Consider the following 24955-nt stretch of genomic DNA (forward strand, 5'->3'; position numbering starts at 1 on the left):
CTAACATTTTGAAAGATGAATATATGAGTTTACATTCAAATATTTCAATTTGGTAAAACTAAAAAATTAAAATAAAATCGAGTAAGGTCAAGAAATATTTAGGAGAATTGAAGAGATTCAAAAAGAATTTTAAGGGGGCGACCCATGTAATACCTCAAAATAAGGGTATATTTTGGGATTTTTTTTTATGAAGAATATAACGAATCTTTTCAAACTTTTTATGGTTTATTAAGGCACTTTTGATCTAAGAAATAAATTTTTTCCAGCCATAAATATGCAAAACATTTTTAATTTTCATTTGATCGTGGTCTACCTGCTCATCTTACCCTCTCCACTCGACTTCCCCCCACGTACCTAACAGAGCAAGAGCCCTGTGTCGAGCCTTACCAGGGGGGGGGGGGAGCTTTGTCCTAATAAGGATTAAAATACCGAACATTAAAATGTTCCAATTTTGCAATCAGAAATTTAAAAGTATTATATTCAGATTCTACGTTTTTTTTTGCCATTACGGCGATATTTCACTTGCAATATTAATTAAACGGTGGAGCTTCGTAGCAAATTTAGTCTCTTGGAAATTTAAATTTGGAATTTCAACAGAATATATGAATTTTTACCCAATTCGTTAGAAGAATATTATACTTGAAATGATAAATTTTTAACAAAAAATGGAATATTTTAATCTTCAGATAAAAAATTAGTTTTCTACGAAATGCATTTTTTAACCAAAGTAGTTCAACTATTAAGTTGTAAAATTCGTTAATGTTTAGCTAAATTATTTAATAATAGGAAAAGTTAATACTTAAACTTAACATTTAAAAATGTCAAAAAAATAAAATTTTTAAATTGCAATACATCATGCATGTAATATTTGTGATTGGATAGATTTTTCGTTTAAATATTTTGTACAATTTTTTATTAAAAAATAGTTCAGTGTTTACCCGGTCTTAGAAAATTCCCGGCCCTATTCCTTAAGAAAATTTATTTCAAATGGAGTAGAATCTCAAACAATAACACAATTTTCTAAATTGAAAACAGATTGTTTTAAAGGCTTTAAGAAAATGAGGTATAGAAAATAATTCGTAAGTCCTCTTTTCAACACATGTTATTACACTGTATTTCAAAAATGTTCAACATTTCTACACCGTCAGTAAACATATTATTTTATAACGGCACTTGTGCAACTGAGTCACATTAGCGCGAACTATTGTAGCGATGAAGTTGTATAAATCCCTATACGACGGCGAAAGGAAAGCAAAAAAAATAATGAAAAATATTTACTTTCATATACTTCTTTTATACAGTTATGGTACATTTATCTTTGTATAACACTGAAAGAATTGCAATGATTAACTTTTGAATTAATTACACACAATAGTCGGACCACTGACATTTAATAACAATAATTGCTTCGGAACCTCTCAATTAGGCTCTGCAACAATGTTAACTATCCGAATAACTTTCGCCCAAATCAAGCAAGCATTTCATTATTCACTACTTCTAAAATTTACACAGTAACGTTCATAGAAAATGTGTTTCCGATTACTCTAGTACATTTCAAGGGAAAAGAAACTGTACACGTGGATGTTGGCGACGCTTTTTAAGAAGGGAAGGATGTTTATCTCATAAATAAACATTTGTTTTTTGGAATGTGGGGTGCTCATGTTGAAACAAAAGTTTGACGCACTTGCTTTTTCGATCATAATACTGACTGATATATTACAATTTACACATTGTCGATTTCAATTAACAAAATCAAGTTTGCAAAGGGACTATCAACGAAGAAAATTATCAGCAGAAGGTGACAAACACACATGGCCTTGGTGTTGCTGAAACTTCTATGAAGGTCCCGTGCTCGATAGCTAAAGTTAATCCAAATCGAATGTAAATTAATCTTTAATACGATACGAACTTTCCGACGAAACGAACACTTGAACACGACAGAGTGCGCTGCTAACTAATATCACCCTTTCCAGTTTGGTAAGTGTAACATTTTCACCATAAATCTCTTCTCGTCCTTGCCCCTAATTTTATCTATTAGAATATTAAAACAAACAGTAAACGTATTCAGCAGCTATGATTTCAACTTAAAATTTTACAATTAAAAATTCCAGGCATGATAGTTGACTTCTTGTCCAACTGCGTTTCAATCTTGGCAACTCTATTATGTATTTTTACATAAGGATCTTAATATGGCAGCACACAGATCGAAACGCAGGAGGCAGGAACGATGGAACCTTTACTCGTTTCGGTGCATTTCCAATAAAACTTTAGCCTTGAACGAAAACGTCCTTGCTCTCCAATTGTTCTATTTTTCAAATGACAAGAACTAAAGTGAGATTACAATTAATTAATGACGAGAATCCCTTGGATAGAATTCTGCGAGAGTGGTGGCTGGAATTCTCTTCAACATTTCCTTGGGGAAGATACGGAGGAGTTGCCAGCCAATGTCAAGCGACTCGAAAACTGTACGATTCTCGTAGCTGCCTTGGGAAATAAAATTCCTTTCGAATTTCGAGAGGAACTCGAGATAGAGCAAATCGTCGGGTGTCAAAGCTTCCTCTCCCACGACGGCCTTCATGGCCTGAACGTCCTTGCCGATAGCGTAACATGCGTACTGAAAAATTAAATAAAAAAATTTTAAACAATCAAAAATTATATGATAGTGACACAAGGAGAAAATAGTAATAACAGTAATGATAAAAAAGGACAGGAATATCAATATTGGAGAGTTAAATGTAAACGTAGAGATGGAAATTATGTTAAGAGAAATACAACAGTTTTATAGTGCATAAGCAAAAATAGCTTAAAATTCGATCTCGAGTGTCTCCACTTTGCATTTACAAAATAATATAAAGAGTTTATAAAATACAATGAAAAATCAGACAAATCCAATTTTGCATTTGAAATGGTAATTTTTCAAACTGGAAAAGAGAAGAAAAAAGTTCTTTCGCTTCCTATAAGAAAAATTGTACTATAAAAATCAATTTTTAATATAATATAAATAAAGATAACTTTCTTACTCTTTAATAAAATATATTTATATTATAGATCAATCAATTCGTCTCGAGTAAATAAATCTTTCATTTTGTTGCATCAACTTTGACTTATGTCAATGAACAAAATTTTACTATCACAACTCGATTCTTAAAATACATTGACTCTTCTATAGCGCCGATTCTCGGAAGGGCTATCGAAGGGAGGGCTATTGAAGGGTTTCACTGTATTATAAACTACTAAAAAAATATAATAATTATTCGTAGAAATCCTTGCGCCAGTTTTAAGACACTAGTGGGGAAAGTGAGTCCTATAAATTTCATCAATTTATCTGAAACGCCACACACACACATATATACACTCGGACAATTACTTAAAGCATTCTATTATACATTTCTAAATTAAGGAACGTTTGAAAAATGAACTAAATTTTTTTCGAAAATATTACTATTACAAAGCTTCCTTTATGAGGAAGCAAAAGACGTTAATGAAAGAGGGAATAGAAGTGGATGAGATGAGGAATGCAAAGACGAGAAGATAGTGAGAAAGGAATTAAGAAAGTGGAGAAAAGGTAGAAAAAGGTGGTAAAAAAGGCCAAATAAGCGGAGAAAAAGGTAAAATAATGAAAGATGAAAAGGCACCTTGTAGATATGAGATTTCAAATGAAGCCTGGAAATATGAGGGTGGGCAAGAACTAAAGGAATGGATATGGATACTGAGCAATAGAGTATGGAGACGGGCGAACCATAGTGAAAAATGGCAAAGGGAAGCAAGTTAAAGAATTTAATGGAGTGTCGCTAACACCAATATTGTATAGAGTTTAGGAAAGGAATGAAAAATAGAAGGGGACAATGATAGCAATGTTCGTGCACTTAAAGCTGACGTTTGGTTCATTGGACCGAGTCGAGATAGAAAGAGTTATGGTGAAAGGGGGATAAGAGAGAGTAAAGCAATCAGGGTGAAGGTAGAAGGGCAAGTAGGAGATAGTTTCTGGTTGGTGAGAGGAGTGAGAAAAGAATGTGACTTGAGCCAACTTTTATTGTATGTATTAATCTCAGATTTAGAAGAAGAATTTAAGAGAAAATGATAGAGAACAGTTATAATGGGGAAAGGGAAATATATACACTGGCATACACGGAAGCTGTAGTGCTGGTGGCAGAGGATGAAGAAGAGATAAAGTAGAAGAAGTAAAGGAGTTTATATACTTGGCATATACTTGCATACAAATAAAGATCATAAAACTCATATAAGAGAAAGTTTAAAAAAGCGGGAGGGTTAATAAAACAGATATGGGGAATAGGAAAAATAATGTTAAAAAAGAATTGAAGGAGGATGTGGTTATTTGAGGTGCTGACATGGCCACGAGTAGGTTACGGAGCAGAGATATGGGGGTGGAAGGAAGGGAAAGATATTGAAAATTTACAGGAAAGTTACATAAGGTGAATGCTAGCGGTAGACTGGAGGACTCCTGGATATATGGTGAGAGAAAAAACAAAGGGAGCAAAAATGAAGGAGGGTTATCGAGAAAGAATTTGAAGGAGGTCGAAGAAAGGAGGGAGTTCCTTATTTCCAGAGATATATAAGAGGACCCTGGCGTAAACTATGAAGATTTTGAGAAAAAGAGACAGGGGAAGACAATTAAAAGAAAGATGGTTGATGATTGAGGATTAAAAACATAATAAATTTTATGGTGAATGGGAATAGGATACATGGGAGCATGCATAGGAAGGATATAGTGCGGAGTAGATGAAAGAATTAAAGGGAGTCAGAGGAGCGGATGAGAAAAAATGGGTGTCGAAAAAATGGCAAAGTTGAGGTAGAAGAGAAGCGAAAGAAAAAAACGGAAGTCGCTTAGAAATGGTAAAGATTTGCAAATACGGGTTATGTAATAGTATAACTAAATTAAGGTGCGAAAGCGCTCTCACTTTCGATCGCTCAAAAAGGATCTAGGTATTAAAATTTATGTAAATCGTTGTAAATAGTAGGGCCAAGATAATGTAAAATATGTAGGTGGTAATATTGTAAGAAACAGAGGTGACGTAAACCCTTATGGGACATATTATAAATGTAGAAGAAAATAAGAAATATAATTTTAATCTGAAACCCTCAAATAGATCAACCAACTTACGAGCTGATTTGAAACGTCGGAATGATCCTTACGAGTCATGCCCTCACCAATGGCAGACTTCATCAAACGAGACAAGGACGGCAAAACATTCACGGGTGGGTAAATCTGCCTGTTGTGGAGTTGACGATCAACGTAGATTTGTCCCTCGGTAATATATCCGGTTAAATCGGGAATAGGGTGAGTGATGTCGTCGTTGGGCATAGTCAAAATTGGGATTTGTGTGATAGATCCATTGCGACCTTCAACTCGTCCAGCCCGTTCGTAGATTGTAGCTAAATCGGTGTACATGTAACCTGGGAAACCACGACGCCCGGGTACTTCTTCACGGGCAGCGGATACTTCACGAAGAGCTTCAGCGTAAGAGGACATGTCCGTGAGGATGACGAGGACGTGCTTCTCGCACTGGTAGGCCAAAAATTCAGCAGCAGTTAGAGCCAGACGAGGAGTGATGATGCGTTCGATGGTGGGATCGTTGGCGAGATTTAAAAAGAGGCACACGTTCTCCATGGAACCGTTTTCTTCGAAATCTTGCTTGAAGAAACGGGCAGTTTCCATGTTTACTCCCATAGCCGCGAAGACAATGGCGAAGTTGTCTTCGTGAGAGTCCAGGACGGACTTTCCCGGCACCTTGACAAGACCAGCTTGGCGACAAATTTGAGCAGCAATCTGTGACAAAAAATGGAAATAATAAAATGAATTGAATTAAAATCAATCGACAGGGAAATGTTTAATCAGCGCTTTCGATATTGCAGAAGTGAGATTACCTCGTTGTGGGGCAAACCAGCTGCAGAGAAAATAGGAATTTTCTGACCACGAGCGATAGAGTTCATGACATCAATAGCAGAGATACCAGTCTGGATCATTTCCTCGGGATAAATACGAGACCAGGGATTGATAGGTTGACCCTGGATGTCCAAGAAATCTTCGGCGAGAATTGGGGGACCTTTGTCGATTGGTTTTCCTGATCCGTTGAAGACACGACCCAACATGTCTTCGGAAACTGGAGTCCTGAGAATGTCTCCGGTGAACTCGCAATGAGTGTTTTTGGCGTCAATTCCCGAAGTGCCTTCAAACACTTGAACGACTGCTTTTGTGCCAGAGACTTCAAGAACCTGTCCTGAACGTATGGAGCCATCGGCAAGTCTCAGCTGAACGATTTCTGCAAACTTGGGGAACTTTACGTCGTCCAAGATAACCAGGGGTCCGTTGACTCCGGATACGGTTTTGTAGACTGAAAAAAAATCATTGCATAGAATAATCTAGAGTAGCAAAAATAGCGCGCTACGTGCATTTATTACTTGTTTCTTATTTTGATTACCCAGTCATCAAGTTAAATTAAAATATATGCTTGAATTTAAAGTATAACAAAATATAATAAATAATCATAAATGAACATAGCTACCTCGGCTTTTATACAATTTTAATTTGAATACCAATTTTAACCGATTTTAGTACACTGATCCATTTTAAAGATTTTTATAATTTCAATTTCGACAACTTGTTTAATTTTGAATTTATAGTCTAAACTCACAAAATTGTAAACATATTTTTGAAATAGGTATATAATGAATGTTTTAAAAATTAATTTATAATTTATAAGTCGTAGCTATGTTTATGGAAATTCGATGAGCATAGTACACATATTTTCGGAGAGCCTAGAAACTTCGATTAAAAAATTCTTAAATTTCGACGACTTTGAAGCTCAAAAGTCAAATTTACAATTCCCAATATTCTAAATTAAGAAATTTCGAATGCATATATGAATGAAAATTCTTCATGTTGGATGATTTTGAGTATCAAATTTTTAATTCCAAATCTTCCAAATTAAATAAATCTTGAATATAAAGCATTAAAATTCTAGAATTTGTCTTCGCAAAACTTGAAATTTTTAATTGTAAATTTTCAAAATCAAAACACTAAAATATATAACTACGGTAGTCTACGCGAGGGCACGTGGGGAGACAGGGGGGGGGGCAAAATAGCGCGAAATAGTTAACGTAGTTTTTGGACTGTCCCTAAGATGTGAAGAAAACAGTCATTAAAGGGAAATTTAGAGGAGCGGAAAAAGGTGTCCATTTTCCAAGTGCTGAGAGACTTAGAGCTATTTTTCTAGAAATAATTTAGGATATAAATAATAAATGATGTCATATTATTGAGTTAAATTTATGAATCAGTTTAAACAGAGAAATGCGATTATAGATAATAATTTACCTAAAAATATGAAAATGGGGTTTTTAAAAATAAAAAGATACGTCCGCATTTGATGTCAACTTCTCATTGTTCACAGTATAAAATAATTTATGCCATCCCCATAACTTCATAAATAAACACCAAAATTAAGATCCTTGTGCTACAATTATTTTAGGGCGCAATAATCTTAAAATTATTTTAATCAAACTCGAACCAGATACACAAATTGAATTTATAATTTTTTTAACACTTGTCGTTACCAATAAAGTATATAAATAATAGTTAGAATCTACATATTCTATGCTTACAACTCCCCAGTAAATAGACAAATTAAAAAACCTGCTCCAAAATCTAGACTTTTATTTCCAACCTTCAAAATAATATTTTATGATAAGAAGAAATTGTCACAACAATTATGCAAAATTACCCTTCCAATTTCCAAAATATTTTTCAATTTAAACCATAAATAATAATAAAAAAACATGAAAAGGGTTACGCCCGCATATTCATATGAACAATTCCCATTGTTGACACTGCAATAATTTTTTCATCTCCCACGTAAATTAAGGCTAACAAAGATTATTCAAAACTCTGAAAAAATTATTAAAAGTAACTAATATCATAGTTGAATTTGCCCTTATTTTGAATTTCTGTCAATTAGGTTTAGAAAACGACTTCAAACACAAAAATTGTCCCGTGGTGCGATGTCGTCTGCAGTCACATGACATGAGTAACGAGCTGGAAACTCACGAGTTTTTAGAGCTTTTCCTCTGGGTTTTCATTCACGAAACCGGTTATAATAAAAACTCAAAGTGAGTATTAAAACAGGAAATCCCTGTCTACGCATCAAAATTGTCGAAAAGCAAGTAATTTGGCAATCAGCTGACACAGTTGCAAATCGATCAAATGATACGCCCACTGTGGCAAGCAATCGCTCTGTCAAGTCCGGAGGATTCTGATTTTTCCTGAGACTTTCTGGATTAGGTTTTTACTCACCGAGTCGAGGTTGTGCGACAAAGTCCCTGGACACGGCGAGAACGTGTTCTTGGGCGGCTTGCCGACTCCCGATGGTGTTGGGAAACATTTTGTCAAATTTTTGAAAGCCGTTCGTACTCCTCTTCTATCGTCTCAACTTCACCAAACAGCAGAAGCACTAGATGCAGGAACCCTGCGCATTTAATTACTTTTGCCACTGCGCCGTTAAAGAGAGATGACAGATGAAATATGAATGGAGGGGGAAAATCGAAATTCTCATCAGAGATAAGAAATTAATTTAAACTTTTCCTATATTATTTTTGTGATTCAAAACGAGCTCAATTTCGTAGCTTAATCATTTTGTAACAAAAAATATAATGAGTTTTTGTCATGAGCGCTTCTAAATATAAGAAAAATCATGTGATAAGTAATGAGTTTTGTTCAGAAAAGAGACACAAGATAAAGCACGTGGGATCACGTGGCTCCTACTTCAGAGTCAGTGTTGCTTTGTAGTGGAAAAAATATGTGTGATAATTTATTTCGAGGGATAGGAAAATTTATCTTTTGTTTTGATAAAAAATAGTTAAGCTCTCACAAAGTCAGGTTAAAATGAAAACTTGTCATAATCGTGAGGTTAGGATCGGTTTTGACTAGAGCCGTTAATTGATTCAATGGCGGGAACAATATAAACAATAACCTAATTTTTAAGTATAAATGATGGAAACTTTAGATATTTTGAAAACTTTAAAGCCTTGAAGTATTAAATCAATGATTTTTAATTTTTAATGTTTTAATTTGAACGTATATAATTTTAATTCAGATTATTTAATACTGCAATCAGTGGGAACCTTGGAAACGATGTTTAATTTTGAATATATCTCTTCAATTTCAGAAAATTGCAATGCTTTTTCAAAACAGCTATATTTTCAATTTAAATATCTGCAACTTGAAGTTAAATAAAAAATTCTTGTTAAATGCATTTAAAACAATCGACAAAAATTTTTAATACATTTATAGAAACAAAATTTATAAGACAAAAATAAAAATAGTAAATATTAAACTGACTTTCAAATGATGAGAAATAAATAAAAAATTTTAATCGTTTTTCGAAGGAGTCACTAATTTTTTAATTATTCTATTTTTCGCCTCTGCCCACAAATTCTTTAGAAGATTGGACTTTGCACTTTAGATATCCTATCCTATTCAAACCTGGGATTGTTATATTAGCTACGCACTCGAGAGAACACATATTTATGATATGATGCCATTTTCCTCACAGCTCACAAAAATATTAAAAATTAAAAAAAATATATATATATATATATTTATTTTGTGATAATTATCTTATTTATTTGGTTAAAAATTATTACGGAATAATTTTATTTAAAAAAATGTATGTTTATGCAAACCTTAAACAGCTAGGAAATTATTAACTTACCCAAATACCCAAAAAAGCTAACAGACTAACGGTGTTTTAAAAAATAATTCTTTTCTTATCTATAGGTAATCCTATCAATGTATCATAAGCATTTCAGTTTACGTAAATCAGAAAAAAAACTAATAAAATATGCATGAATTGACAACAAGATTCTGAGTGACAAAAAAAAACACAAATAGGACAGGGCTGTTAAAAAGTGGCCACTTTTCTGATGTACGCGGATTATAATAATTTTTCTGCATGAAAACATCTTTGCTATCATTATAATTGATTTAAAATTTCTTTTAATGTGAAATAGACTAAAAGGACTAATATCCCAAATTTTGAAACTTTTTACATCAATAACTCTTTAAATTGCTTGAAATAATAAATCCAGTGACGACAGTTTACTAATGTGCGTCCCTGAAGAAGGAGGGGCATGCAAAACAGCAGAAGGCAAAATAATGCGCAGTGCCAACTTTGAATTTTCTCAGTCGCTCGCGGTCGCTCGCAGTCACTCCCAGTAGCTCGGTAATTGTCGTTTCGGGTTGTTTGTTGTCTTTTGTGTCCCTTTTCTGTCAATTTGTTTAAATCTTTGTTCATTGTAACTTTTTATCTACATGTAAAAGGCACAAGCACAACGAGAGGCGGGAAGCGACAACCGCTCTTCGAGTTTACAGGTTAGGTACTGGCAAAATCCCATTTCCTGGACAGTTGGACACATCCATTCGAAAAAAAAGAATCGTTTCGCGCGAAATCCCGAGGAGTTTTTTTTAACAGAGTGTGGTGAATGTGAATAATAAAATAAATCCAAAATACGAGTGTGTTCCACTGACACGTAGAAATAATCAAGAATAATGGCTGCCCTGAAGCAAATCACCAGCTTGACCAAGGTCTTTAAGGCGATGACGGCAACCCGGGCGAGCCGGGTCCTCGCCTCTAAGAATTTTTACACTTATGTCAATGAACCCGGAATGCCGATTCCGGACAAGGAACCTTGCTGGGTCAAAACTGCCGAAGAAGCCGTCCAAAAAGCTGGATTAATGTCAGGTGAGCTATCATCGATTCGTATTTTATACCCTTGGGACTTACAGTTTTCTCACGGAAAAAAATATTTTGAAGAGTGGTCGGTGATCGTAATATATGGGAGAAAAGTACATTCATGTGGTAGAGCCTTATCGACTTATTTGCTCTTATAAACTTGGTAAACAGGATAACGTCATTCGGTAACTGGTTTTCGCTGTGTTAATCTTACTGCTGATAGTTGATAATTATCTTTAAATTCGTTTTATTTCGATAAAGTGGTTAAGGGATCAAGATCGTGAGTAGAGTCTTTGTTTTTCAAGAGATTGATGAGGTTACTCAGCATTTTTACAGATCAGAAATGATACTTGAATTATTGATTAATCCGTACATGTTGGGCCAAGGTTCGGCAAGTCTGACCTACATTTCACTTAGACCAGTCAGTAGGGGTGAAAATCTTATACTAAATCTATAATATTTTGTTAACTTTGCAGTTACATGAAACATATTTCCTTAATGATTGAAGTCGATCTGCAAAAAGGTTCCGGAACATGTACAATTTTAAGAAAATTACGTTTTTATTGAATAAGGGCTCGAAGAAAAATGTAATATTTCAGCAAATGAATAAGTACCTGTAATTCTGTTGTTTCATACGAAATACAAATTTGCAACCAATTTAAAAATTAGAAACATGTTTATTTATGGATACATGCAAAAAACGATATTTTATACAGTATTATAAAATTGCAACATATTTCAAGGTTGGCATTAAAGGAAAGTAAAAAAATTTCTGATTTTTTTCTTTTATTGACAAAAATTCAATATATGTGCAATTTCTTTCTAATTTAGAGATCATCTCTATTTGTCCCGTGAAAAAGTTGCTTTCAGATTGATTTGTCCAACGCTTGTTATTTGATGTAAATTAACAAAAAGCATGTATTTGATAGATTTTTCTTATTGGAATCGTATCATTAAATTAATATTAAAATTGTTACCATTTATTCATAAAAAATTCTTTGCCCCCCCCCCCACCTCCTCCTTGTGAATCAATCTTTTGTGACTGATACCCAGTCAGCTGCTGGTGGTGTTCAATAATCTGAAATAAAGTGGTTTACAAAATAAAGAAAAGTATATTACTACTGTAAAATTTTGTTCCGATTTTATACAACTCGTGTCTTCAGGTCGTTTTGTTTATAAGCCCCGTATTGTGGGAACTAACTGATAAGCCAAGTTGCATACATTTAACTTTCATTAAAAGTATCGAAGAAAGAAAATTACTAATTTTTACCCATATTTTTTGTATTTCCAATATTATTTTTCTGACAATTTAATCATAATGAATAGTGTGTTAATGTTTAAACTGATTAAAGGGTTATTTTTTGTTTATGAGCCGTATATTGCATATAACGAATGTAGATTAACAGCAATTGAAGTATCTTTATCCGGATGTTTGACGTTTAAAGTTTAAAGAGGCTATACTCTAGCATTGACTAAAATCCTCAATCAAACTCTTTTGAAATATCAAAAGTCCTTTCCGTTTTTACTAAATTTAATTATTATTTAATTTGTACGAATTTTTGTGTAATACATGAAGATGCATTTAATTTTATATGTTCCAGTCTAAATCTCATGTAATCTCGTGCAATCCCATGCAATATCTTGAAATATTTTATTTCTGTTTCGCTAAAATATTATTGCACTTATTTCTTTTAAGTTTCTTATACCTCTGTTATAATATTTTCCTTTTATCCTTCTTCACCGTGTAGAAAAGATATTTTTTAAATACTGCATTAAATTCTAAAAATATATTTCATTGCTGAAAAAAAATATTTAAGAAAGGCATGAAAAACTGTATTCAAACAACTTTCGGACCATGGCACATCAAACTTCCGTTTCACAGCCAATATAAAAAATGCCTCATTTGCGCGCAAAGAACTCAAACAGTATAATTTTCTAAACATTAAAAAAATTTAACTTGTTTTAAGAAACTTCTCCTGAGCGATGGGATTCAGTTTTTACTTATATTTGTTTTTCTTAAGGAAAAGGAATATTTAGAAATTTACAACTAACAGTTTGTGCTTTCTTAAACATAAACGGAGTATCTCGTCGTCCCGAAATGCGGGACGACTAGCCTATTCTCACCATTTGGCTAGTCGTCCCGAAAATTATGTATTTTTTAAATTTTACTCCTTTTGAGTTAGCTAAAGATTATTAAAACTGCTAGTTGTCCCTAGAAAAGTTCAGAAACAAATAAAACTAAAAGTTAGGTTAGGTTAGGTTTTAGAGAACGAAAGCCTTTAAGCTTTCACTCATCGAAATCAATTTATATATTTGCTCTGTGTCACCGTAGTCTCAAGTTCATTCGAAACCTCCCTATGATTTCCGCGGGCTTGGATTGGATCTTACTTTTATCATTGATGCTTGAAAAAACTATGAAAATTTTATATTTTTCTTTATTTATTTTAGTTACTAATACAAATTCACCAAGTCTTAGTTTTTTTGTGAAAATAAGGAATATGTTGGTAAAAAGTTTAGAATTTTTTTAAATAGGACTTGCTACTAGAAATAATTTAAGTCACACCCATAAACCTTCCCAATATCTGATGAGGGGAAAGGCGGCCTGGTGTCTGACCACAGAAATAATTTAAGGTCACATCCCTTACCCCCTTTCCAATACCCCAAGAGGGGTGGCATAGAAATAATGTAAGATCACACCCCCGGTTCCTTTTTACAGCACTTCATGATTAGTACTGTATAAATTGATTAACAGGAATTAGTGTTTTCTATCATATTGAAATAAAAGTTTAATGATGAAAAGGCTGAAAATAGTGCCAAGCTCGAGGACTGAAAATCACTATATTTTATCAACTATAATTGCACTATTAGCATTTTTTCAGAACTATTGTCTAAATAGTGAAAATAGACTAATTGTCCCGAATTTCGGTATGACTAACATTTTTGGTAAATTTTGTTTAGTTAAAAGGATAAATTTAATAAAATGAATCCTTTTCGGGACGACTAGCCAAATGGTCTCTAAAACAATACGTTTCTCTACCAGTTTAGGAATCAAAATAATATTACTAACGATATCACTTCAAATACAAAAATAATTTTTAATGACAAATTTTGAAGACTTAGAAAAATCTGTTATTTTAACAAAGTTTCTTGCAGTTTAACCTTTACCTTCTATTGATTCTTACCAATGTTTGTAAAAGGCTGAAATTATGATAAATTATAATAATATAATTTTATTTGAAAATTTTTGACTTATTTTCAAAACTGGAAAAAGTAGAGTAATAGGGAATGTTTTTAAAAAAAATCTTCATTTATAAAAATTCAACCATTTCTTGAAAATGGATGAGAATCGACGGTAAAAAGAAATTCAATTAGAAAAAATATTGTTAAATAATTCTTTTTCAAAGGGTGTTGCTTTTTTCCATAACAAAATTATGTCTTCTCTTTCATAATACATGATTTTTTTCCAGATACCCAATTTTTTTTGTATAATCTCATGTAATTCAATGTAATATGATGTAATCTCATTTAATCTTGTGTAACCCCATGTAATCTTTATGTAACCATGTAATCTATACTTAATCCCTCGTAGATAGAAGAATAATTTCAATTATATAAAGTTGTGCTTACTCGGGTAAGAAAAATCCTGCATAAAAAAATTTACCACTATCTATTCATGGCTCAAGAAAACAACTAGGATGTGTAAAAATAAATTTAAACTGTAGACTGTTTCTATTTAGAACACCAATGAAGCTAACATTAAATCGAAATCTTGAATATGTGAATATTGCTCAGCAAACGTCTCTTCTACAATTTAAATTAATAAATAATAATGTTTTAAGTTGTCAATAAAATGCAATATCTCTGAATTAATTATGTAATAAATATCTTTATTTTTAATCAAGGAAATCTGTAAATATTTTTTCTGATCTACAGATAAATATATGTTTTTTAAGAGCGCTTGTCTATTTTACAAAGTAAAATACAGATTTTCTTTCTTTTTTGTTAAATCTGCATTAAAACTGCTGATAAAAAATTTTTGTTTCACAAGACGTGTACTTATAAAAATGCTGATTATTCTAAGAAATGGATATCACTGGCCAAGCTTCAAAGCAGGATTAATCGGTTAATTAATTGCTAATAAAAGCCCATCAATTTAGATAACATTTTTGAAAATCAGTATTAATTAGGACAATTAAAAATTGAATTTCCTAAAAGCGGAAGCATTCTGTATGAAGAAAATGTCCTTGAAGAGGCTAAAGTATATTCACCTCAGAATTAATTTATTGCTCTTGTTTGCCGGCACACATAAGACACAACAATTCTTTCGAGAATATGTATATATATGCTTTACAATGTCTCGTGGTATTCAATTCAAAACAGTTAGTGATTAATCTTTCATTAGCCTTCTGAACTATAAATAAACCTGAGGGCTAAGACTAGTTCAAGTTTCTGAAATCAAGCGAAAATATATTTTTAAGTGTGATTTGCTAGTTTCATAGAATGACTATCTTCAGAAAAATGCGAAAACTTGTAAATAGTGAATAGGATTAGCATTAGAGACAGATTTGGGTCAAGTTCTAGCCAAAAATAGTTATCTACCTCAATTTAGTGACACTGTCGCAGGCCTTTTTAAATCCTTGTTAAGAGGTCCTTCATTTTCAATAAATCTTTAAATAACATCACTAGAGTATATTTTAGAACCAGAATTTATATCTTTTAATTTGGGAGTCATGAAATTTAAATTTCCAAAGTTCGTTAAACATAGATTAAGATTCTTTAAAATTAGTATTGATAATTGGATATGATAAAGTAGTTGTGTGTTTTCCAAATAAAATTCATATTTTTAAGCATCATTCCTGAATGAGACAGTCTTGTTGTAAAAGAATATTGCGACACTGCTGAGTTATGGAATTTACTGGCTAATTAGATTCATATTGCATAAGTCGATAACTCAGTTCAATAATTTGTTAGCGAATCGTCATTTGCCACAGAAACTTGTGTTTTTTCATGGGAAATTTTTTCAAGAAATAAAATATAGAATCTGATACTTCTTAACACTCGATATAAAATAATTAGATTTTTATAATAATTCTCTGGAATCGAGAGTTCAGTATAATAAAAAAAAAACAACTTTTAGTTAATTCATTATTTTAATGTTGATTAAATTTAATTTATTGTTGTAAACAAACTTATTTTTCAGATCAAAAAGTATATGTCCAGGGAGCAGCAGCAACGCCACTTGAACTTCTCAGAGGTTTGACACAAGTCGGCAAAGGTAGTGATGTTCGAAATGTAAAACTATACCACATGCACCTCGAGGGTGAAGCCATTTTTGCAAAGCCTGAAAATGCAAGTAAGTGTTCGTATTTCTCACTGTCAAAATAATCACGTAAATGCAGAGAATTGATTATTTGAAACTAAAAATTGGTTCTCCCAAAATAAAAGTGGAATTAATATTATATTTTTTATTCATTTGAAATATTCAGGGTTGTTATGGGTCAAAGAATTCCAGAAAGTTAGGGAATTTAAAACTGGCTGGCGACTTTTTGTTTGCAAAACCTTCTATTTGTGTTGAAAATTCATCTATTTTTTGTTGTAATTTTTGCATCTTGAATCAAATTTTTTGTTGAAACTTCCTCTATTTTGCTGAAAATTCGTCTTTTGGTAGAATGTTAAACTTCTTTTTTCATTGGCTGAAAAATCTTATTTGGTTCAATATTCAACTCTTTGTGAAAATTGTTCTTTTTGCTTGTAGAGTTAATCTGTTTTGGTTGAAGATTCAACTAATTTGTTAAATATCCATGTATTTTACGTGTGCCTTACATAATTTACTAATAACCCCCTTATAAAATGTTGTATGCTTGTTGCCACGAAAAGAGTTAAAATAAATTTATAAACAAATTTTGTTTTTCATTCGATTTTTTTATTTCGTAGGTGTAAGGTTGTTTGTACACCTAAAATAAAAATTTAGAACTGTCAGAAAAATGAAAATTTGGTCAGGGAAAGTCAGGTAATTTCGAAATTGAGATTTATAGCAACCCTGAATATTCTTACCTTCTTCTAAAAAATTGCTTTTTCACTATGTTTTCATATTCTGAAATTGAGGTGATAAAATTAAAACTCATTATTTTCTTTTAAAAATCAATCAAATGCGTTTATGATGATTAAAGAAACAATCGGCTATACAGCGATTGCAGTGACTTTCTCGATCTTTTAATTTAAAGTAAGACGGTTTCGTGATACCCAGAACACTTCAAGTCAATCAGTTTATTCATCGGTGGGAACGTAAGGCCGGCTGTGAATGACGGAAGAGCAGATTGTATTCCAATTTTCCTACACGAAATCCCAAAGCTGTTTTATGAGGGTATCATCAAGCCAGACATTGCTCTCATCCATGTTTCTCCACCTGATGAAATGGGATATTGCTCTCTTGGTACCAGTGTCGACAGTGTTAGGTCTGCCGTAATCCATTCAAAAATTATTGTAGGTAAGAGACCTCGAATATAATCAATTTAAATTTTAAAAAGTACCTTCAAACGGGGTAAATTAGGACATTCCTATACTTCAGAACCAGTTAAGGCTTAAACTGATTCTAGAGTCTTGGAACAGTGTTAAGTAATTTATCCTATCAATTTAGGGAATTTAAGGGTGCCCCAATTTACCCCATTTGGCCAAAATTACCCGTTTTGAAGGTACCTGTTGTACAAAATCTGTCAGATATCTGCTAATAATTTTATTCCTTCTTCTAGCACAAGTAAATAAGCATATGCCGAGAACCTTTGGTGATGCATTAATCCATAAAAGTCATCTGGACATTGCTCTACTGCATGATGATCCACTCCCTTCTCATGGTGCCAAGGAGCCAAGCAAAGAGGAGCAGCTGATTGGAAAGCATATCGCAGAAAACCTCGTAGATGATGGAGCTACATTGCAGCTTGGAATCGGAAGCATACCAGATGCTGTCCTTTCTCAGCTCAAGAGTCACAAGGACTTGGGAGTACATAGTGAAATGTTTAGTGATGGTGTTGTGGATCTTGTCAATTTAGGCTGCATTACAAACAGCAAGAAAAAACTTCACCAAGGAAGAATCGTGGGGTCTTTTTGCGTCGGGACGCAAAAACTGTACAGCTTTATGCACGATAATCCCTTTATCGGTATGTTTCAGTTTTTTCAAATAGGTAGGGTCTACCACCAATTTCATTGATTCAAACCGAGTTTTTACTATTTTTCAAAGATTTAAAAATATTTGTATTTATTTGAATGCAGAAATGTTGAGAGTCGATTACGTAAACGATCCGAGGGTAGTGGCCCAGCAACCGAAAATGACGGCCATTAACTCTTGCATCGAAGTTGATATCACAGGGCAAATCTGCTCCGACAGTATCGGAACGAGGATGTACTCAGGTTTCGGAGGACAATTAGATTTCATTTTTGGATCTGCGATGAGCGAAGATGGCTGTGGAAAACCAATCATCGCTCTCAGGTCGACGACGAACAAAGGGGCCAGCAAAATTCAACCTGTGTTAAATTTGGGTAAGCCTCTAATAATTCCCTAATAATAATAATATCTCATCTGTAATAATAAAGTATGTTTAACTGCATTGTGTTTGTCTGTCAGTTCACTTTGAAGTTTATACATTTCTATGGGATTTACAATGATTTTAAATCGAAACCGTTAAAAATGTAGTGTCAGAAACTTTTAAATTACTAGCGGTAAACGTTAAACAATTTTGAATTCTCTATTCGTGAACATTCTAGATTCTTCAACAGTATTCAATTCTATTGAATATATTGTTAGGTAAACAATTTTAAATAAAAAATTTTCCCAAAACAAATAATTTTTAAAGGACAAGATAATTTTATTTTTTAATCCTTCAATATGGTACAATTTCAAACTGAAGGCTTTAAAAGATGGTGGTTAGTTTATTTATATGAACAAATTCAAAATTATTGGGTTCCAGTTTAGAATTTTTTAACATTATAACAATTTTCATAACTGTATGATTTCAAATTAATACCTAAATTGTAGAACATTAAAATGAAAGCCCTAATAGCAGCTACGCACTTTTCTGTTTTTAATTTTAAAAACTTTAGTACTGACGAGAGTCTCCAATTGTTTCAGTTCAAGCTTAAAGCGATCTCAAAAAGAATAAAGTTTTAGATTAAAGTTCTTATAATTATATAATAAAGTTTTAAAGTTATTCATACAATTTGAAATTCAAACCTTTCAACTTCAAATTATGAAACCCTGCAAAATTAAAATATTTCAAAAAAGCTATACGAATATAGGTTTTTAAATGTGAAGCTTTCCGAGTGAAGGCATAAAAAAATAAGAAATGAGTGTTATATAATTACTGTAGCCATACAAATATTTTTTTTAACTTAAATTCGAAGCGCTCAAAAGTATTCAATTTCAAATTAGAATCATAGTAATTTTGTTTTTGTAATTTTGATTAATAATTATTACACCTTTGATGGCGCCCCTGGGTCCGTAGGTACCCAGAGGTAGTATAGAAGTGAAAGTTCTGAAGAATATAAGAAGAGGGGTGTGGGGGTAGGGGTTGATAAATTAGGTGAAAAATAAACCTAATTGTGAGGCATGTGGACCCTACTCACAACTCAGTATCTATCCGAGTTATAAGCATTTGAAGCGCTTTGTGGCAAATATTCACGATCTTTAGATTTAAAAAATAAGTTGTTTTTTTATGATAAAAGAACTGATAACACGACCTTGCAATTGGAAGTGTACAGTTTATGAAGCACTATGATTTTTTTTAAATTTCACACAATTTTAAGGAAATACCCGAAGAAAAGGCGATTTTTTCCATTTTCGATCATGTTTGATCATTTTTGTAAATTTATTTTGTTTAAAATTTTACTATCGTTTGCATAATTAAAATATCAATACCAAACTTATACAGCTGTATTCCTGACATTCTAAAGATTTTATTTCATTCCCGAAAAGTTGAAAATATATATTCTGGACAGTTTTCATCTCTGAAATATGTTCTGGGTACCTACATACCCAGATGCGCCATAAACGGGACGCCAAAAAATGTGCGCCATCAGAGGGTTAAGAATGCTTATAAATAACATTGTTCTGCTCTTTAATTCTGATTAAATTTTTCCAGGAGCGGGAGTCGTCACATCAAGAGCTCACGTTCGATACGTCGTCACGGAGCACGGAATAGCAAGCCTTTTTGGCAAAACTATGCAACAGCGAGCGCACGCTTTGATCCAGGTTGCGCATCCCAATCACCGCGAATCACTAGAAAAATCTGCGTTCGAACGATTGAAAGTGATGCCAGAGCCCTAAATGTCTATTGCCATTTAAACGCCAAAATTCATCCAGCTAGAATTTCGTGATGATTGTAATTCAATGCAAATACACATCATCATCGTGCGTGCATCTTACGAAGCAACCATTATACTTTTCACCTTTTTTTCTTTTAACTTTTTTGTCAGAAAGTACTCCAAATCAGTGCGACGCTCAATTTGCAATCAGTCATTTGTTATGCGCTACGAAATAATTGTTATACATCGACTGAATAGGATCTGTACGAGAGTGAATGTACATTGTACAAAATATTAGGGAATATCTACCTGATGTTATGGGTCGCGTCTCTTACGCATAGGCATTTTTTATAGAGAAATTTACTATAATGTCCTTGTTATGTACATGATCTGCCAGTTTTATTCCTAGATTGATAAAAGTACTAAAAAAAATCTAGATTTTTAAAGTTAACTTTCTGGATATCGTCAACGAGTGCGTCATATTTAATTCATTTTTTAATTTCTTTAATGATCCAGACAGAAATGCCTATTTAAATCTATGGGGAAATGTATGGATATTTATGTACGCAACACCTTGCGAAAGGGACATTGCGCGAATTATTATCAGATGTGTGTATTTCTTTATGTATATCTTTATATATACTTTTAAAAATGTTTCCGCAGCGGTGATGATAGATTGTGGTACAAAGTATTGCATCGTTGAAAAGAATAATTGTAACAAAGAAATACGAAAAGAGAAGCCTGAATGGATTCCAAGATTCAAGTTTTCCGTGGAAAATAGACATGAAAACGAATTTATTTGTACATATTTAATCCTAGAATTGCGTGGGGCGATTTTATTTATTTTTTAATTCCGGTATTGCAGAAACAAATCCTTGTTCATATTTGAATAAATATAATTATCTGAATCCTCTTAAATATTGTTTAAAATTTATTATCCTTTCAATGACGAATAAATGAGATGTCAAGAGTCAGTATCAGAAACAAGTTTTTACAAACATTGGAGTGTGCACCATGAAATCAAATGAAGATCGAATCGAAAGTAGATGACAACGGCTTTGGCTGATTGACATGTGGAAACATGCAAAAATTTAGATTATGCATTACTCAAAATTCAATGTGATTAACACATAAGTTTAAAAGAACGGTTAAAATTTTTTTACACAACGTGTGTTCTTTCTTAACTAACCGCTAAAGAAATTCAAAACCAAAATGTTGAGTTTAGTGGAGGCAAGTCTAAACAAGTTGCGGAAAGCTGCAAAATCCATTAGCCTTTCTGGATTCAGGTCGATTTCTGGGATTCGAGAACCTTTCCAGCCTTTAAAACGATGTCCGAGATGGGCTTGCGTTGAGGATGCTATAAAAATTATTAATTCAGGTGAGAAAATAAAATGCTCTATGGGTGCCTTTTCACGGAGTTTGTTTCTTGTCCCAAATTGTTGCTAATTTAGATAATTTTCAAAAAAAATTGGAACTTGTGCAAAGTTGCAGACACTTTCAATCTCTGAACATTATTTTGTTTTCAGAACACCTTGTATATATTCAGGGAGGATCAGCAACCCCTTTAGAATTAATCAGGGCAATGACAGAACACGGAGTTTGTTCTAATCTTCGGGGTGTCCGACTGGTCCATTTGGGTTTGGAGGGAGATGCACCATTCGTGCATCCGGAATTTGAAAGTAAATTCTTACTGAAATAAATATTTTATTTTTAGAGTTATATGAACTAATGATCAAGATACATAATTTGTTCTCAGAGCACTTTAGGTCCATCAGCTTGTATATTGGATCGAATTTGAGGGAAGCTATAAATGAGGGAAGGGCAGATTATATTCCGATTTTTCACCATGAAACTCCAAAGATATTCTACGAGGGAAGAATGGTTCCGGATGTTGCTTTGATTCATGTCAGTCCTCCGGACCCACGAGGTTTTTGCTCTTTGGGGACGAGTGTAGATTGCACTAGAGCTGTATTAACAACAGCCAAGGTCATCATTGGTAAGATTTTTGGTTTATTTTGTTAAAAATTTGTATTTATTTGAATGAGCGGAAATTATGTTTATTATTAATTTAAGGAAAAACAGTCATTGAATACCTTTATCTCTCTTAATAGCTTATGAAATCATGTGGCTACAGTTCCAATTAGAAATTATACAGTTTTAAGCTATTTTAGTTTTGAAAGGTTCAAACTGTGTCATTTTGAAGGCTTGAATTTGGCCATTTTTATTTTAAAGCCTCTACTTTTTAAAATTTGGAATACCAACAATTTCAAGATGTACGGTTTTGAATGCTTATTATTTTTAAGCCCAATTTTAAAATTGTGCAATGAACAAAATTAAGCTCTTTATAATGCTTGCGAATTCAAAATTAAATAGATTAGAATACAATTTCGAATTAAAAACGCTCAAGTTTTACAATATTTAATTTTAAAAATAAAAACTTGATCATTTGAAAACAAATGTTTATATTTTCAATTGAAAGCCTTAATAGTTCAATAATTAATTTCAAATTTTTCAAAATGGAATGATTCTAGATGGGAAATTTATAATTTTGAGACATTTTCAAACTTCAATCAATCCGTTTTAAAATTTAATATTGAATTGTTTTATTTTTAATGCTTGAACTTTCAATTCATTAATTTTGAAAGCTTCCAATTAGAAAAGCATATAATTTTCAAAGTTTGTAGAATAAATAAAGTTCAAAGGTTTACAATGTTTAAAATTCTTCAATCTTAAACGATAAATATGAGATTTTTAAAGATAAAATGTTCTTACCAAGAAAATCTGCCCAATCACTTTGAATCTTGCTTGATACTACGTGTTATTATATTTATATCATTTATCAACTAAAGTTTTTTTGTGCGTCAAAAGTTTAAATTTGAAAATATTTGGTTTAAATTTTCTTAATTTTTGGAGGTTTTTAATTTCAAATTTCACAATTTCGTAGTTTCAAATTCAAATATAAAAATGTCAGGTTAATTTCGCTTTTAAATTTTTCAACATTGCAAAATTTTGTATTGAAGGCCTTGATAGTTAGTTTTAAATTTAATCATTTTAGATTTAAATATTCTAAATAGTTTGAGTTCAATTTTAGTCAGTTTTAAATATAATAATTTTAGATTCAAATATTTTTAATTATTTGGGTTCAATTTTAGTCAATTTTAAATATAATAATTTTATATTTGAATGATCTAAATAGCTTGATTTTAATTTTAAACGTACAAAATTGTCTGACTTTAAATTATTGGAAATCGCAGATTATCAAATTTAAAATTCAAAACAATGAAAAATTAAGACAATTTCTCAAATTCAAGCCTAATAAATAAGAAGGTTTTAGAACTATATAACTGTATGTATATATTTTGTTTTATATTCTTTTTTTAATTTTTAAGATAATATCTTAAAATTGTCCGATTTTGGTTTGAGATTTTAAAAAAGGAATTATTTAAAATTTTTAAATAATTCCTTTGAAAATTTGAAGAATGGACAATAATTAGAAATTAAGTGTTAAAATGTAAACGACTTGAAATTAAAGATTGAAACATTTGTTATTCAAAATCAAAATATATCAAACTTAAAGTACCTGAAATTTATGAATTTTTATGATGAACGCTAAATCTTCAATTGTTTCCTTTCCTAAGTTTTACTTTTGCAATTATAATTGAAATGGTTGAATTGTGAAAAGTATAATCTGGTATAATTGACAATTTGACAAAAGTTCATTCTTAAAAGATTTAATTTTACTGAAAATAATTGAAATTTAAAAGGTTTTGAGGGTATAAATTTGTCTGCTCAATTTAAATTGTTTCAACTAACAACTCAAAACTCTAGACATCCAGAAGCTTTGACTGTGAAACATTCGATTTAGTTCTCAATTTGGAATTTAAAAATGTTAATGACGTCAAATTGATTTTTCGACATTCTAATCTAAAATTATTAAATGTGTAGATTGTCTAAATGTCTAAATTTGAATATGAAAATATTCCATTTTGAAGGTTTTTAAATTATTCCATTTTCGAAATTTTAATATATAACCATTCAATTTTGTGATTCTTCAATTCAAACTTAAAATTTTTCAATTTGAAACAAGTTGAATTAGGCATTTTTACCATTTCAACTCCTTTCTAATGAAAATGTATAATTTTCAATTATAAACGCATTTATTCAGAAATGATACAAGTTCAATTCCTTTTCATTCCAATCGTAATATTGTATTTTTTTCTAAAAATTTTACATAATCTAAAATTGTTTCATTTGGAAAGTTTTCGATTTAAAATGATTTAATACATTTTATTTGAATGGTTGTCTCTAAAGGTTCCAAACCAAAACAATTTTAGTTCTCTGGTCAAATTGAGATTGAAAATTTTAATAATATGCAATCTAAAATAAAATAAATGTATCGTTTTTGCCACCATTTTTTTCAAGAAGATCCTCCAGTCGAAACGTTTTAATTTTTAACGGCTATTATTCCCCGGAGATAAAAAATTATTTTTAAAATTGATATAGCTCAAGTAAATGAACATATGCCGAGAAGTTTTGGAGACTCTGTAATTCACTCGAGTCACATAGATTGGGCAGTGAAACACGATTGTCCTCTGCCTTGTGTTTATGCTGGACCACCTAATGAAATAGAGGTGGAAATCGGGAAAAAAATAGCCTCCTACTTGATAGAAGACGGTGCCACAATTCAAATGGGAATTGGAAATATTCCTGAGGCTGTCATGTGTAATTTGCATACTCACAGTAATCTTGGAGTTCATTCAGAAATTCTCAGTGATGGAATGGTGGACCTGGTGGAGAAAAGTACAATCACTAATAAAATGAAAACAAAGCACAAAGGTCGCATCATTGGATCATTCGCTATTGGAACTAAAAAACTCTATGATTTTATTCATAATAATCCATTCGTGGGTAAGTGA

The 24955-nt window shown here is 31.9% G+C and overlaps 3 protein-coding genes across 3 annotated transcripts in view; 2 read left to right on the plus strand and 1 right to left on the minus strand.

Moving 5' to 3' along the window:
• Positions 1–1261: 1261 nt before the first annotated feature.
• LOC117167844 (V-type proton ATPase subunit B) lies at positions 1262–9845 on the minus strand. The gene is made up of 5 exons (XM_033353050.1): positions 9726–9845; positions 8309–8480; positions 5887–6353; positions 5123–5788; positions 1262–2614 (listed from the first exon to the last, which is right to left on the minus strand). Exons 2-5 carry the CDS (start codon positions 8394–8396, stop codon positions 2348–2350), a joined length of 1488 nt encoding a protein of 495 aa, XP_033208941.1. The 5' UTR covers positions 8397–8480; positions 9726–9845; the 3' UTR covers positions 1262–2347.
• Positions 9846–10193: 348 nt separating this feature from the next.
• Positions 10194–20957, plus strand: LOC117167845 (4-hydroxybutyrate coenzyme A transferase-like). The gene is made up of 7 exons (XM_033353051.1): positions 10194–10235; positions 10334–10754; positions 15946–16098; positions 16993–17232; positions 17495–17899; positions 18012–18278; positions 19877–20957. Exons 2-7 carry the CDS (start codon positions 10562–10564, stop codon positions 20059–20061), a joined length of 1443 nt encoding a protein of 480 aa, XP_033208942.1. The 5' UTR covers positions 10194–10235; positions 10334–10561; the 3' UTR covers positions 20062–20957.
• A 122-nt stretch (positions 20958–21079) lies between these two features.
• LOC117167848 (4-hydroxybutyrate coenzyme A transferase-like) overlaps positions 21080–24955 on the plus strand; it is a 4971-nt gene continuing 1095 nt past the window's right edge. Inside the window, exons 1-4 of the mRNA XM_033353055.1 lie at positions 21080–21417; positions 21566–21718; positions 21796–22035; positions 24543–24945. Coding sequence (XP_033208946.1) covers positions 21252–21417; positions 21566–21718; positions 21796–22035; positions 24543–24945 — 962 coding nt within the window. The 5' untranslated portion in view covers positions 21080–21251. The remainder of the gene's footprint in view (positions 21418–21565; positions 21719–21795; positions 22036–24542; positions 24946–24955) is intronic.

The sequence above is a fragment of the Belonocnema kinseyi genome, chromosome 2 (assembly GCF_010883055.1).
Source record: "Belonocnema kinseyi isolate 2016_QV_RU_SX_M_011 chromosome 2, B_treatae_v1, whole genome shotgun sequence".
Taxonomy (NCBI): Eukaryota; Metazoa; Arthropoda; class Insecta; order Hymenoptera; family Cynipidae; genus Belonocnema; species Belonocnema kinseyi.

What these genes read in the sequence shown, in the direction of transcription:
- LOC117167844 (XM_033353050.1), bottom strand. Translation starts at nt 8,396, where the DNA reads ATGTTTCCCAACACCATCGGGAGTCGGCAAGCCGCCCAAGAACACGTT. An exon ending in CTGGTTTGCCCCACAACGAG is followed by an intron (nt 5,789 to 5,886) that starts GTAATCTCACTT and finishes TTTTTGTCACAG; the next exon opens with ATTGCTGCTCAAATTTGTCG. An exon ending in CCGACGTTTCAAATCAGCTC is followed by an intron (nt 2,615 to 5,122) that starts GTAAGTTGGTTG and finishes TTAATTTTTCAG; the next exon opens with TACGCATGTTACGCTATCGG.
- LOC117167845 (XM_033353051.1), top strand. Translation starts at nt 10,562, where the DNA reads ATGGCTGCCCTGAAGCAAATCACCAGCTTGACCAAGGTCTTTAAGGCG. An exon ending in AAAAGCTGGATTAATGTCAG is followed by an intron (nt 10,755 to 15,945) that starts GTGAGCTATCAT and finishes CTTATTTTTCAG; the next exon opens with ATCAAAAAGTATATGTCCAG. An exon ending in TCAACCTGTGTTAAATTTGG is followed by an intron (nt 18,279 to 19,876) that starts GTAAGCCTCTAA and finishes AAATTTTTCCAG; the next exon opens with GAGCGGGAGTCGTCACATCA.